This window comes from Trachemys scripta, chromosome 6 (genome assembly GCF_013100865.1).
Source record: "Trachemys scripta elegans isolate TJP31775 chromosome 6, CAS_Tse_1.0, whole genome shotgun sequence".
NCBI classification, from domain to species: Eukaryota; Metazoa; Chordata; order Testudines; family Emydidae; genus Trachemys; species Trachemys scripta.
In genome coordinates this window covers 103,389,451-103,405,730 of record NC_048303.1, presented here as the reverse complement: position 1 = coordinate 103,405,730, position 16,280 = coordinate 103,389,451, and the positions used below count along the sequence as shown (strand labels likewise).

The window sequence follows — 16,280 nt, the reverse complement described above, 5'->3', positions numbered from 1 at the left end:
TTTTTCCACGATTAAAATGAAATGCTGAACTTTCATTTCCCTAGTCACAATATATACAGGTATCAGTTGAACACAATGTTTTATTGATACACAATAGAACCCTGTTTATTGGAGCCTCCATTATCCGGCTCTCCATATTAAGTGAATCACTCCCCTGGAGTCTTCTACCAAGAGCTCACCCATACCCAAGAATCAAGACCTAAAAGACCAGATTAAAAAGAAAAAACAACAACAATATATTGTTTCAAGGGATCACATCCATATAAGTCTCACAAGTCTCTTATCTTCACCATTATGTTTGCAAATGTGAACATGGCAAGCCAGACTTCCTAATTAATTCCATCATAATGTTTTATATAAACAATATGGTCCAAATTTTGCCCTGAGATAGGCATAAACAAATCCTACTGATATAAATCAGTGGGAGCTATTCTTATGTGTCTGAAGGAAGACAATCCTCTGTCTACAGTAAACATACCAACGCAAACACGTAATTTGAATGCACTTAAATAAATACAGTACAACCTTGCTAATTTAAACTGCCCTAATCCACACACCCTATCATTTGCACACAAAACCTGCCTCTCTCTTCTCATTTCTCAGCTAAGATTTGATAGAGGTGTCCATTTGCAAATTTGTTTTTTATGTAGCCGATTATAAAGGCTTCAGTTATTTTACAAAATATGCTACAGAATATTTGCGAGTACACCAGAAAGTATCAGCTGGAATAAAAAACTAAGTTATACTTGTCATAGATGAAAAGTTACATTCTGCGCGGGGAGGTTAATGCGATTAGCATATCAACACTTTACAAAATTCAGCCATCTGTAATCAGCTCCCCAGTCATTCCTGCCATTAGCTAGGTTCCACTGTAATGTAAGTACCATTTAGAATCCTCCCCCCTCTCCCTATATTTACACCATGTTACTCAAATGAAATTATAGAATTAGATCTAGTGGAATAACCAACATTGTATGGAGTGAGGCTCTGCATGAGAGCATATAGTACAATGTCCTAACAAAGCAAAGCTCTGTTAAAAGCCCTGTTTTATTGGGGCTGCTTTCTTTGCTAGTCTCTGAAAGATGTTGACTGCCATCTCCAGTGAGAGCTGGAATTGCTCAGTACCTTGCATGATCAAATCATCGGTGACCAGGGGCCCAGGACTGTGAGGGTTCCCAGGTACTGTGCCACTGTAGTTCTTAGTGCGGAGAGACAGAAATAAAGATAACAATGTTCTACTCCAACATTGAAAAGGCTTGTCCATAGGAGAAACTGACACCAGCTTTAAAACTTACTCCCAAATGTGGTCAGGAAGAAGGATGGAGAAGTGAAACAAACTGCTGGGGGGAGGGGGAGGGGAGTGGGGAAATAGAGAGGACATACAAATCAGAGAAAAAAGGGTAAATGAGTGAATTATAGATGCATTGTATTTCTGATCTGTAAGAGGTTAAAATGTCAAAGTTTAATAACTTCCTCTCCTTTATAACAGTCAGTTTTATATTGAAAATGTTGCTATTTCCTTTCTGATGAGATGCAAAAAAAAAAAAAAAAAAATTAACATGCACTTTGCAAAGAAAGCAGTGACAATGGAAACACCAAATGGTGTAGATATGAAAACATTTCGTAAACACAACACCGCATGCAGTACAAAAGGAACATTAATTGCATGCTTGGTCAAACAGCCACACAAAAACCTTTAAACACTAACAGAGGAAACAAACTGAGTAATGAAGGACAAGTTACTGTAGCCAACATACAGTTTATTTTATAACTATACCAAACCTTTTTGTTACATGTGGAGAAAATAAAACATTAGTGCCAAAGAAAATATGACACTGAGATTAATCCAGATATCAGTACATCCATATATGTATCAATTCCAATGATTGTCCCCTTACACACAAGCTATTTGGATACACTCTACATGGATAATAAGACTGAAATAAAGCAAAATAAAAATCAGCAATTTTTCAGAAATTTTAATACAGTCTGAGGAAGTATGCTCCAATCTGCATGCTTAAAAGCCATATATATATTTACTGTACCTATATCTGGATACATCCCTGACATTTTGGATGTTATAAAAGCATGAAATGATTCACACACAAGTTGCAACATAGAGCCATAATGAGCTTTTGAATCACCGATACTCACACATAAAAGGGGGCCTGATCATCAGCAGGTGCTGGAGAAGATCTAGAATGTGAAGCATACGATGCAGCATCTTTTTACAATGGTGTTAACAAATGTCAGTGTCTCATGCTGAATGTGAGTTGCATACATATGTAGTTAAAAGTGTGAGCTTCTATTTATTTATTATTTATTTATTTTTACCCCTTCCACCAACATTCCATCTACACCTCCCCCGGAAAGCATCTGCTCTTTATTGGTGTCTATAGCAGTGATTATTAACAAGCATGGAAAAATGGAACTGCAATCAATCTTTTATTCCTTGATCAGGAATTCATCCACACACTTTAGGTTAAGGCAGGTGAATTTTGATTCAGCTCAGTAATTATCTGGCAGATGTTACTAGCAGCTGCTGCTGAGCAAAAAACCCTGGCTATTATTACAGAAATATAAGAGCCTCTGGCAAGGTGGAGTGAGAAGTGAAACAGAATGCATTCTGGCAAGGCCACACATCTGTTTTTCCACACAAAAAAAAATGAAACCTGGAATTCAAACTGCCTGGTCTTGAACTCCTGAAGCTCAAATATCCTTGCATAAAAATAAAACAAAGTTGAGGTCTGCAATAGGTGCACAATACAAATGTTTTGGGTGGTTTTTCAACAAATCATATTCCCCATAAAATATGCTATGCAACTTTGTAACTGAAATAGTTTTATTTCAGCCCCACCCAACTCCACACTGAGGTCACCTGGTACAGGAAAGTGCCTCAACAACTTCACATTTTAGGCCCTACAGTGTAGCCCCCGGCCTATATGCTGTAAGTTAATCAAGACTGTGATGGGAATGATTTGATTCTTCTCCCCATAGGCGAAGCATGCTGCCTCCCACAAGGCTATTAACACGTTAGCCTGAAAGACTGGGCATTGAACCACTAGGGTCTCCTGCATGGCAGTGCAGAATACTTTCACTAGCCTCCAGACTGATATGGGTTAGGCTATGCGCCCTGTTCAGCAATCAGAAATCACTATAGTTCTGCATAATCAGAGCTCTCCAGTTTGGACATTTGCAGAAAAATCCAGGTCTATTTTTGTGATACTGTAATTCAGTGTTTTTCTGGCACTTTACAGTGCTCTTGACAGTGTAAAATGAATGAGAAATGATGCTGTACTGACAAAAGAGGGTAACAAGAGCAAAACCAGAGTCGTTTGAGCCAAATGTCGCAGTCCTTGCTCCTACAAGACTCCCAGTGAAGTCACAGCAGGGTTTGGCTTTTTATTTTGTTATTTCTTTGCAGTGGAGGGAGCAGGCTTCAACTTGTGAAGTTTTATTAAGCAGACTTAACTGGTAAGTGTAGATGTCAAATGAAAACTTGACATATTCAGAATTATAATGACAAATGCCCTATTTCTTTGAAATTTTCTGAACACTGCTACATCCATCAAATCTCTGACAGAATTACAACCACCCTGACTACAACATCAAATTTTCATTTAACATCTACATTTACCAGTTAGCCTACCGAATACATTTTCAAAAACCTGTATCAATGGTACTTCTACAAGTTGAAGTCCGCTCCTCCCACACTGCCAAGAAATAACCAGGGTAAAAAATCCTGGTATAGCTGCACCCAAAGCCACAGCTGACCCCAAGCCATGTCCTTTGCAATTTAAAGCAATACAACTGTTATGTGCTTTAAGGGGGGGATAGCTCAGTGGTTTGAGCATTGGCCTGCTAAACCCAGGGTTGAGTTCAATCCTTGAGGGGGCCACTCAGGGATCTGGGGCAGAATCAGTACTTGGTCCTGCTAGTGAAATCAGGGGGCTGGACTCGATGACCTTTCAAGGTTCCTTCCCATTCTAGGAGATAGCATATCTCCATTAATTTTAATTTTCTTTTAATTGTCAACCGTTTGCTCACTACTTTTTAAATTGTATTTCCATATCTTTTGCCTTATTTATATCTTCATTTCCCTTTCTCCCTTTACACCATATTTTCTTTCTTACCACAGATCCTGATGCGTATTTTCCTGCATTGCCTTAAGTAACTGTTTCCCCTTTTCCTTCTCTCTCTCCTTCTTTTCATACGTGTTCTCTACTCCCTCAGATATGTTCTGTTCTTTTCCCCCTTTCCACTTCTCCCCTCAAAATCTTTATGTCAATTTCTCTTTTCTAATCCGATCCATCTTTCCCTCTCCTCTCCTCTCATACCTGCTCACAGACCCATTTACCCCTAAATTTTATTTAGACACCTAACAATCACTGGATTAAATGTACTAGCCAAAGATTCATACAAAAATGGGCAGCCTGCACTATTCAAGGACAACACCCAGATGTTCTCTTCTCCAGCATCATGCTGGGAAAGAGGGGTGTGCTTGGGTTCCCAGCAGGGTGCTCTCCTTGACCATGCTTGGGTCCATCTTTCTTATCAAATGCTAGTGATGCTCCCAGTTCTCTTTGGTTGCTGTGGAAAGAAGCAGTCTATCTTTAGTCTCATCTTTCTGATGCAAGGGTGGGTGGGAGAGCTACACTGCTCCACCCTTCCCCTCTCCTTCTGATTGTGACTGGAAGGTGTGTGGGGGGGGTGGAGTTGGGGGAGGCTCTTCTACTCTAACCCTCTCATTCTCTCAAAACTCTTACATCTCCCTCCCTTCTCCTGCCCCCACCATGAATATCTCCAATTAATGCTACTGGGGCTGCTATGTTTGTCTACACAACCTATGGCCATGAGCCTCCCAGCTGCTCTTCAAAAGCTTTTGATTACCTGGTTCTCCAGTAAAGACAGGCAGAGCAATGCTGATGATAGCAAAGGAAACGCACAGGTTGACAGACATGGGCTCGTAGGGACTGCACAGTCGTGCTAAAAATAGAGGTGTAGATGTTGTGGCTCAGGCTCTGAAGTCTCGGGAGGGTGGTGGGTGTCAGAGGACAAGCCACAACTTCAAAGCATTGTCTACACAAGCTATTTGCAGCATAGTAGAATGAGCCCTGTAAGCCAGAGTCAGACAACCAGTCTGGGAGGCTGGGTGCCATGGGCTGCATAGACATACCCTCTGAGGATTTGTCTGTACTAGAGAAGCACACCAAATCAATTTAACAATGATTTAACCCTTGCTTGCATTGATTTAGCTTATGTCAGCAAATTACCCATTTATGTTTATTCAATATAAGCAAAGATTAAAGGTTTTAAGTGTCAATATTAGGGGTTTGCACTGATTTTGCTAGACTGAGTTTTAAATCAATTCACTTCAACCAGTGTACTTTTGTAGTACAGACAATGCCTTTTCTTCCCCTCCACCCCACACAGGAATGGAAATGAAACTGATCTGATGCTTGTCAATTTCACCGGGGTTCAGAAAACGAACAAGACTGATCAGCTTGGCAAAGCTCTGAGCAGCAGCAGCAGCACAGGTTCTGGAGCCTGGTCTCTGCAGACTCAGGAAGACATCACTGAATCCCTTTACAGATGGTTCATGTTTGGAGGGTTATCTCCACAACCATAAGAACTACACACACAATTTCATTTTAAATGAAAGCTTGGAGTTTGAAGGAATTGACAAAATATATGGGGGGGGGGACACCACTTACTCGCCACATGCAAGTGGATTTTTCAAGCCCTGTATTAAATCATGCAAATTCTAAAAAGTCCATTCTTTGGTGTGCTATTATTACAATAGTAGCTCCTTTTTACGTATCAACAGAAAACTGCCATTTGTCATAGATGTACTGAAAATTATCCTTTCAATGTTCTTTTTCTGCATTAATATCATGTGTCATACTTTCTGTTAGGCAACCAGCAAAGATGAGCTCATTATAAAGATATTCTGCAAACAAAATCACTTATGCCATGGCAAGAACAATTCACATTTCAGAATCACAAATCCCCAACTAAAGTCTTATTATTTTCTTGATAGAAATAGAAATGTTGGGACTTGAATGAGCCTGATTTGAGAAAGTTGCTCTTTTAAAAGGTTTTGATTACCTTGTTCTTGAATAAAGACAGGCAGAGCAATGATGATAGTGGCAAAGGAAACACACAAAACCTTTCACAAATGATTTCAACTTTCAATCATATAAAGCCCCAATTTAATGATGACTTTAATTTTCAGGAAGAAAAAACTCCCCCCAAACCTGTCTTGTTTAGAATATTGACTTAGACTATATTTCTTGACTGCTAGTCCCTTCCCACCACAACTCTTACCCTAGCTTTACCTACTTTATATCAGGTCCAATGAGTGAATGTCTCCTCAGCATAGCCCGGGCCTGCGCATTGGTTAAATTAGTGGTTGTCTCTTCATTAATGGACAGAATACAATCCCCCACACCGATTCGTCCATCACGACTTATGGAACCGCCATGGATGATGCTGCGGACTATCATTCCCGAGCCGTCTTTATTGGAACTTACTGTCATCCCTGTTATAAGACAGGCATGGAGCAGATTATTGTATATATATAAATAAGGAACAGAGTGTATAAGGTGAAATACATTCCACCTGCACTGGGCACTAATGGAGCATGCAGATGCAGGAGATGTGGATTCCACCCCCTACATCTGGGTCTGCTGAACAGGATTCAATGCACTCTGCAGGTCCAAAGATGCTATTCCAGCCTGTGGGCAGGAACAGCAGTCACAACCCCTACACAAAGACATTCATTTTTGAAGTTTCTTACCAAACGAAAAATGTGATTGTAGTGGTATTTAAAATAGAGAGAAAGAAAAATTTAAAAAAAGCTAGAGTGCGAGAGATATAAATTGCTTCTAAACATGATCAGATCGATCAGTCTTAGATTTTTTATAACACAATGTTAAAGGTAATTTTATCTGTTTTAATTATATTAGAGAAGGATTTAAAAACAAAAACAAAAACAAAAAAAAAACACAAGCCCTGAGGTTTGAAACAAAGTCAGGATCAATAAATAGGAACAGAAAATCAATACACCTAACACTAAGCAGCAAATTCTTGGTGCGTACAGAATGCCTGATCCAATGTCCATTGAAGTTCATGGGCATCTTCCCATTGATTTCAATGGACACTGGATCAAGTAGTGCCTTATGATTTAGGTTAGAGCGTGTACTGTTGAGAGAGAGAGATCATAGGTCAGTTATATACACTTTAGCTAGGTCACAGCAGTACCTTATAAGCCTACAATTACAGTCAATCCTTGTTTCCATCTTCCTTTCACTACAGGAAGAAGGAAAGACAGATGCCGCTCACTATTTTGTTTGATTCTGACTCATACTCACTGAAGGATTTCAAATATGATTGTGTGTTCGGGTATTTTTTAAAATATGAGTTTTTCTATTTTTTATTTTTGAGGATATTTAGTGCTTATGAAAAGTACCTGACTATCATTCTCCAGAGCCATCTTTCTCTAATAATACACAGAATAGGCAAAAGAAAGGTACCTGTAGGACAGCAGGTCAATCTTTCTACTCAGCACTACCAATGAACCTCTAGGGATGGGAGGTTAATACTATCACCTTCACCAATTCTGTCTTTGTCCTCTTAGTAAGACTACCACAAAGTGTGCTAGTTAACATCAAGTTATTTCAAACATAAGTACCTAAAGTTAGGCTCTTAAATCCATATTTAGCCTCCTAAATAAAAAGGACTTGATTTTTAGAGTTCTGACTACCCCCAGCTCCCACCGGCTTTAGTGGGAACTAAAGGATCTCATTGCTTCTGCAAAGCAAACCGGGGGGCCTAAATGTAGATATAGGAGCCAGCACCCAAAGTCTGAAAATTTTGCCCAGCACATCAAGACCTTGGAACACTCATTAAAGTTATACTCAGCCTGCTTACAGCCCTAGGGCTTTTGAAAACAGGCATAAACGGTGAGGTAAACAAAACTGGGCACCTATAGGCACCACCATAAAGGTTCTTTCACACTCACAAATAAAAAGTGAGAAACGCATTTTGAGAGGGGGAAATGTTATAATGATTTAAAGAAACAAGTAACAATAGGCCAAATACCGGCTTGTCCTGTGCATGGCCTCATGCCAGAAACGATAAAGCTCTTATTAGTGGCTCCTGATTACATGAAACCGCCTCTCTCTCCCCATTTGCCATTGAGATCGGTGGAGGCTACTGAGCTGGAGCCTCCTGAGTGCTAGCAGGGCACTGCCCTGAACTCTGGAACGTTCTTCCTTGCTTTGGCATGCCAGGGCCCAGATTTACTAACCTCCCAGGCACACTGCAAAGCCCATCTCTTTTTCAGGGCATTTAATAATGAAACAGAAGGAAAGACATAAGGTTATTTGGGGTAGAGGACTCACCTTTGGCAGGTAATTTGAGCTCTGGGCAGGTTCTCTGATTGTCTCAATGAACATGTACATCTGTATTTTAATCTAAATCGCCCAGAGGAAAGGATGCTTTAGATTTTCATAAATTCTTCTACCCCCTGGCTAGTAGTGGGAGTACGTGACAGAAGTCAGCTGCCTTTATTCTGCCTCCTAGGTTAGTTATGTCCAAAGCAAATGCTGCACATATGACAGATGGCCAGCATAGGCTGTGATCTGGGGGCATCATCCATATGTTTATTCTCATACACTCCCTCATCCAGCAATAATCTCTGTGGAGATCCACTTGCATGGGTTATTCTTAGTAGAAACAGAATGCACATGTAGTTCTGTGTTGAGTTGCACTCAGCCAGAACACAGGCAGCATGTGTGCGCTCCTTTCTGTGGGCATTACCCGTTTCCAGGGTGCCAACCAAAATATATCTCTAGAGTATGAACCCAGTTCCTCCCTTGGGTAAATGGGCCCAGCTCCACTGTAATCAACACAATCACACCAACGACAAATTTGGCCCATTACCTATGAGATCACATCAATATTAAACTTTACTTGCATGTCGGATGTCACATCTATGACTTCAAAAGTACAAGCGAAGAGAAAAAATTAAATGCCACTGCTGGTGCATCAACAACTTTCACTAATATATTACCAGAGTAATGACACCTTACCTTTCATTATACCTGACGCGTTCAGTTCTCCCAACATCATTTTTTTAATTAAACCGCAAGCTAACAGTGTTGTGTCTGAGTTTGAAGCCAAGACCGATGCCATTTAAAGAAACAAAATGCCAGTTCTCAACTGAAATAATTGACACAGCTGCAGCTTTCAGCACTATGATACAGCCCTTGATTTAGCTCCTTTACTAAAAGTGAAAGTTAAAAGCAGTGCAGCCATGTGTGCAAAACGTTGGCCAGGCCCCAGCAGCACAGGGGTCCAGAACAAGAAGGGATTGCAAGGGGAAGGGGGAGGGGACGGCCAAAAGCTAGATTCTTTTATTTTCACATTATATCATACATACTACTACTAAGAAATTCCAACTTTTTGCAATTTAACTTTGGACTACATATACATATATAATTGGGTGTTCTTATGTTTATGTTTCACTGACATGCAACTTACTGACCCTACTCACTGCACCTACAGTACATGTGGCCAGTATGGAGTGCTTAGTTATTCTTGGCAAAGGCTGGACTTTGGACTACATTGTGCCCTCCAGTTATATGGTGGGGAGCAGGGAGAGTAATAGCTCCCCACCCATCTTTGCACATCTTGGGTAACGGATATCAAGAATCATACCATCTGCATTTGAAGGGGCACCGGGGCAGCTGTCTAGATACACCTCTCCTAGGAACAACTCAGCAGAAAGATGGCAGGCCAGAGCTCCCCCTACATGCTTCAATCATCAATACATGACTGTTAGCTATTTAGCTAACTAGAAGGAAATGACTACACAGGGCTACATTGTGTCCTACTTTGGGGGCAGTCCAGAGCTGCACTGCCCCATGGGGAACACCATAAGCCATTCTGTCTCAGAGTGGCGCAGTGCCTCCTGTGATTGACTAGATAAGAGGTGGGCAAACTATGGCCTGTGAGACCGTTCTGCCCGCCCCTCCCTCCCCCAACTGCCACAGCGCACCGCGCCGCCAGCGCTCTGACCCACTGCTCCTGCTGGGCAGCGTGGGTGGCGTGGCTGGCTCTGGCCAGGCAGTGGGGTTGTGAGCTCCTGCTGCTCTTAGCATCATGATAAGGGGGTGGGGGTTGGATAAGGGGTAGGGAGTCCCGGGGGACAGGGGGCGGTCAGGGGACAGGGAGGGTTGGATAGATGTGGGAGTCCCGGGGGAGGGGAGCTGTCAGGGAGCGGGGGTGTGGATAGGGGTTGGGGCAGTCAGGGGACAGGGAGCAGGGGCGGTTGGATAGGGGGTGTGGTCCCGGGGGGCAGTTAGGGCAGGGGTGTGGATAGGGGTCAGGGCAGTCAGGGGACGGGGGGGTTGGATAGGCGTGGGAGTCCCAGGGGGCCTGTCAGGGGGCAGGGATGTGGATAGGGGTCGGGAAGGCAGTCAGGGGACAGAGAGCGGGGGGCGGGGATGGGGAGGTTGGATAGAGGGTGGGGTCCCGGGGGGGTGGTTAGGGGTGGGGATCTTGGGAGGGGATCCCGGGAGGGGGCGGTCAGGGGACGAGGAGCAGGCGGGGTTGGATAGGTCGGGTGTTCTGAGGGGGGCAGTCAGGAGGTGGGAAGTGGGATGGGGCGGATAGGGGGCGGGGGCCAGGCTGTTTAGGGAGGCACAGCCTTCCCTACCCGGCCCTCCATACAGTTCGCAACGCCGATGTGGCCCTGGAGCCAAAGTCTGCCCACCTCTGGACTAGATGCACTGTAAAGGGAATACTTTACCACAACCTTTAAGGGGGGCAGCCTACATCCCTCTCCATGCAGCCAGCCAGCTTTTTTGGCCAATGCCTGGGGCGGGGGGAGGAGGGGGATGGAGCTCCACCTCTTTTCTGCTGAGTTGTTTCCAGGGAATGGCCATGTTGGTTGTAGTCCCTGCATAGCCAGGTGCCGGGGCTGAGATGGCCCTTATACAGGACATACCAAATGGAGCAGGGAGTGATTACTGTCCATTCCCCACTGCAGGGCCTCTGAAGGGCGGCGTACATCTAGCCCAAGGTGTTTCAACTTGACAATGGAGCACTCCATACTGTCTTGTCATACTGTGGGTGCAGTCCTTAGGCCCAGGATAAACATAAGACCATAAACACATCCCAGATAAACATAAGACCATAAAGTCTGGAATACCACCTAACAATTATTGAGTCTTTGAACTCAAAGTATTATCCATTAGAGAGACAAAGGGCAACTTTTTCAAACGTATTTAGGCACCTAACGATGAAAACAGAAGTCACATGAAATCAATAGGAGTTAGGTGCTCAACCTGCTTAGGCCCATTGAAAATCATACGTATCTCTATGCTTAAGTGCCTAAATACCCTTGAAAATCTGGCCCAGAGTCCTTTAACCAAAGTCCTTTTCATGCTCCAGTGCAGAACGCCTCAACCCTGATAGGCGATTATACAAACTGCTTAGTTTCCTCAAGTTTCAGTCATGACCTTAGCTTTATTTGATTCCATCTAAATCAGTTAATATAAATGATGGTAACTAAGAAAAAAATATTAAAAAGTATTAGATTTTTTTGACAAAACATTTCAGTGTAGAAGTTCCTCCATTTTTTGATTTATTAGAAGGATATATATTTGGTTGGACTATCAAGCACTTCATTTTTTTGATTGTTGATTTTTATTTTATTATTGGAGTTTGACTGACTGATGAGGTAACATCAGCTTCCAGAACTCACAATGAACTGAGGACAGAGTATAAAGGGAAGTGTACACCTACTATACTACAGTGAAGATCTTTAGCAGTAACTGGAGTAGGCTGAAAACTGTGAAGACAACAGACCATACAGATAGGGAAATATTAGCCGAGAAAGAGCAATCAGACCAATGATCAGATACTCTACCTAGACTTGAATTGCCTTTTGCAATAGTGATAGTCTTCTCATGCATGTTTTCGGGTGTATTTTGGATTGTGGAACTTCCCTCAGTAGTAGATGTCAGGTAGCTCTTTTCCATTAAATACACTGGATCCTAATACAAAAGAAAAACAACATTTCCATTCAAAACAGCAAGTTCAAAATATGATTGAACTTCATGGATGTAAAAATCACAAATATTTGACAAAAAGCCAAGCTTTAAGAATAACAACCATAGTTGCCAACTTTCATGCGGTAAATAAACACCCCGACTTCCACAATAAGCCAAAAATCATGTGAATCCCATTTCAAAACAAGGCCAAAACAAGCCAATCCGTAAGAACCCCAACACTCTATGTGACTAGATCCCCCCCCAGTGTGCAGTCTGCAACTGTGGTGGACCCACTGTGCACCCCTGACTCTCTCCCCCCCGTTGCCCCTGCTTGCCGAGAACCAATTAAAAAAAAAAAAGAAGCAACAAGCAACAAGCCAAAAACTAGCCAACAAGCAGCCAACAAGCCAATTAAGCCAAAAACAAGCCCAATTTCTGTGTTTTTTCGTGAGTTTGGTATGTCAGATAACAGCTAATTTAATAAGAAATTGCAATTTATTCTTTTTTTATTTTATCTTTTTTTTTAATTAAAATCACACAGAGCCTTGGCTCCAGTTCCCCTATTTGCCCAGCTTCTGTGGTAGTGATTTATTGCTGCTACAGGCCAGCAATGAATTCCTTTACTAGCTCCTCCATTCCCCCAGAGCAAGGAGGACAGAGAGGAAGAACTGTGACTCAGGGATGCAGGGCCATCCCTAGCTATTCTGGGGCCCTATGCAGCCCCCCAGAGGGGAGAGGTGGGGGGCCCCCATGCCTCCATGGGGAGAGGGAGTGGGCTTGGGGGGCAGGGAGGAACCGCCCGCCTGCACTCACCGGCAGCTGCGGCCGGGTCACTGCACTTCCCACCGCCAGTAAGTGCAGGCAAGGCCCTGCTGCAGGCCTCAGGAGAGTGGGGGGGGGGCCGGGACAGAGTAGGAAGGGGCGGAGTGGGGCGGGTCTGGGGCAGAGCAGGGGTGGGGCCATGGGGAAGAGACGGGGCAGGGGCTGGAGTAGCACACAGCTGCGTAGGGCACCAGGAAATTTGGTGCCCCAAATTTCCTGGTGCCCTACGCAGCTGCGTACTTTGCATCTGGGTAGGGACAGCCCTGCAGGCATGTGTCTCTGGGCCACATCACCTGACGGGGCTACTCCTGGGTTGCTAAAGTCACAATCCAGCTATGAGATACCATAGTTGACTCCCAGAAATAACTTTATGTTTGCCAGGAAGTAGTTGTGAGCAAATGTTGATTTTTAACAATGACCATGGCATGTAAATATATATTCTCTGTATAAAAGCCATACAACAGGATCTTTACTTTTCCAGTAAGGTCAGGGTGCACTGTGATAGCAGAGTTTGTATTTTGTGCAACTTTGGCTGACGTCTGAGGTTCCATCCAAGCAGCTATATTTTCATATTCAGCAAGTTTCTCAGAAATATCTGAAGGCAGAGGATCCTTTTTGGAAACACCACCAGCAGGTACCATGCTCGTGTCCTCTAAGGATTGGTTCTCTTCCGCTCCCTGGATTAGATCTATGTTGTATAGATTCTTGTTGGATGGTCGGAAATCAATTGAGGCATTTGAGGAATCTTCACCAACACCCTGTTAAACAGAATCAGGAATAGTGAGAAAAAAAATTAATGATCTTACATAGTTAGGGCCTACCAAATTAACAGTCATAAAAAATGCATCACGGACTGTGAAATCTGGTCTCCCCAGGTGAAATCTGGTCTTTTGTGTTCTTTTACCCTATACTATACAGATTTTACGGGGGGAGACCATCGCTTCTCACATTGGGGGTCCTGACCCAAAAGGCAGTTGCAGCAAGGTTGCAAGGTTATTTTAGGGGGTTGCAAGATTATTTTAGGTACAGTAACTCCTCACTTAAAGTCATCCCGGTTAACATTGTTTCGTTGTTACGTTGCTGATCTATTAAGGAACATGCTTGTTTAAAGCTGTGCAATGCTCCCTTATAACGTTGTTTGGCAGCCTCGTGCTTTGTCCACTGCTTGCAGAAAGAGCAGCCATTGGAGCTAGTTGATGGGGGCTTGGAACCAGGGTGGACCAGCAGCCCCCACATCAGCTCCCTGCTCCCCTAAGTTCCCTGTGTGGCAGCCGCTCAGCAGGCTATCAATTGCCAGCAGTTCAGCTGTCCCTCCCGCCACTGCCAACGTGCTGCTCCTGTCCTCTGCCTTGAAGCTGCTCCTGGGAGACTCCTGCTTGCTGTGCGGGGGGTGGTGTGAGGGAGAAGGTGTCCCCCTCCCCCTCGCTCCTTTACACCATACACAGAGCAGGGCAGGGGGGACGACAGGGCTCAGGGATCTTGCTGGCAGCAGCTGCTGTCTCAACATGCTGATCTATTTAAAAAAGGCAATTTACTTAGAGTGAGGTCAGCGTACTTAAAGGGGCAATGCACATCTCTCTCACACACAAGGTGTGTGTTTGTCTCTCTCTGCCATGCTGTCTTCCCTCCCATTCACGCTGCCTTGTAGAGTGTGAGGCTACATTAACAACTTGTTAACCCTTGAGGGCTCAGCCGAGTGCAGCAGCTCTGTCTGCAGATCTGGGCTTCTGGCCAGCAGCTGCCGTTCTCCAGCTGCCCAGCTCTGAAGGCAGTGCCACCGCCAGCAGCAATGCTGAAATAAGGGTAGCAATACCATAACACTCCTTACAATAACCTTGCAAAAAAAAAACAACAACAACTCTTTTTTGGGTCAGGACCCCTACAACTACAACTCCATGCAATTTCAGATTTAAATAGCTGAAAACATGAAATATAAAATTTTTAAATTCCTACGACTGTGAAATTGACTAAAATGGACTGTGAATTTGGTAAGGCCCTATGTATAGTATTGTTAAAATGCATATTTTATGCTAAATATGTTAAACTGAAGCTAAAGCTTATAGAACTCTGTTAAGAACAACTACTTATTATCAAATACAATGCAGTGTCTTCACAGATCACTGACAGTCATTTTACTATAACAAGATTTTCTTTTATAAAAAATGTCTTCTTTTGTTGCTTTTCTACTATAGTTATGGCCCCTATTCCTCTTTCAAATATCACTCATTTTCTATAAGGCACACCTTTAGAACTCAAAGTGCACAGCAAGCAGTAGTGTTTTGTGACATTTTACATCAGAAGTCATTAACATTTATTTTAACTGGCTTTTTAGATGTTCTGCTTGCTCCTAGTCCCATCATCATGTGTGAGCAAATGCACAAGCAGTACAGCAGATGTGAAGGCATCAGTTCTCATTGATGTCAGTGAAAGGTTTTTTTCATTGATTTCAATGGGAGCTGGATCAATCCCTCCAAGAGTAAATATAGTGTTAAAGGTGGAAATGGCAGCCGTCTTTCAAGCATGCAGATGATGACTAAATAGATTAGGGTTCCTGGTTTGTGTTCTGTAAATGGTAGGAGGTGATTTTATTTTTATTGCACCATGGTGATTAGAAGGATTTAGGCTTTTATCTCTTCAAATGTAACTTAGATGGAATACTCAAATGTGGGCCTGTTTTGATGACTATCCAGTGAAGACTGTCTTCTGATATAGTTTATTTGTGCATATTTATCTTTTTCTCCCTTCTGTGTATCTACTGCATTGAATACTAGTACACTGAAAGGCATAGCCATGCATGGACATATGGGTGGGCATTGGCTAGGTGGTTGAGTGTAGCTACCATATTTCAGTGCAGGTATTCTCCTTTTTATATTATATTATAGTCTCTTCCAGTTTATATATATATATATTTATATATATAACAACTGCAAGAGAATGCTGTAAGTCTTAACACACAAACTGAGAATTCACATGATCTTCAGGAAGAAAGAAGCAACTTCTTTTAGACTGTCATTGACTTCAATTCATGGTACAGATATGGCCCATTTCATGGTACAAGGATGGGAAAGCTACATCAGACATGGTCTGTTCATGTTTATTCTCCTGATGATGCTATTTCTGCTGCCTGAAAAACTTTAGGTTCTATATTTTAGTGCATATGCAGCTACAAATGAATTAAACTGCTTCCACTCCCCACATTTTTTGTTACTCTGTAAGAGTGGTCAATGCTTTAAACTTTGCTACTTATATTTTATTTATTTGAGGAAAATGCATCAGATTATTTTGATTTAAAACATTTTTCTTCACTTATTTTGAAAACAATAAAGCACTCAAAAGCTTGTATTCCAGTGACCTATCATACGAGATGCACTTTCCAAATGGCTAGACACACCCAGT

General features: G+C 42.8%; 1 protein-coding gene across 11 annotated transcripts in view; it reads right to left on the bottom strand.

The window, feature by feature from the left end:
- MPDZ (multiple PDZ domain crumbs cell polarity complex component) overlaps nt 1-16,280 on the bottom strand; it is a 129,510-nt gene that overhangs the window by 47,786 nt on the left and 65,444 nt on the right. For 8 of the 11 annotated variants that reach the window (XM_034773148.1, XM_034773147.1, XM_034773149.1 and 5 more), the window contains 4 exons: nt 13,358-13,642; nt 11,939-12,065; nt 6,343-6,541; nt 2,155-2,196 (listed from right to left, as the gene is read on the bottom strand). In XM_034773148.1, coding sequence (XP_034629039.1) covers nt 2,155-2,196; nt 6,343-6,541; nt 11,939-12,065; nt 13,358-13,642 — 653 coding nt within the window. The remainder of the gene's footprint in view (nt 1-2,154; nt 2,197-6,342; nt 6,542-11,938; nt 12,066-13,357; nt 13,643-16,280) is intronic. The other 3 variants (XM_034773153.1, XM_034773154.1, XM_034773156.1) reach the window with 1 other exon arrangement.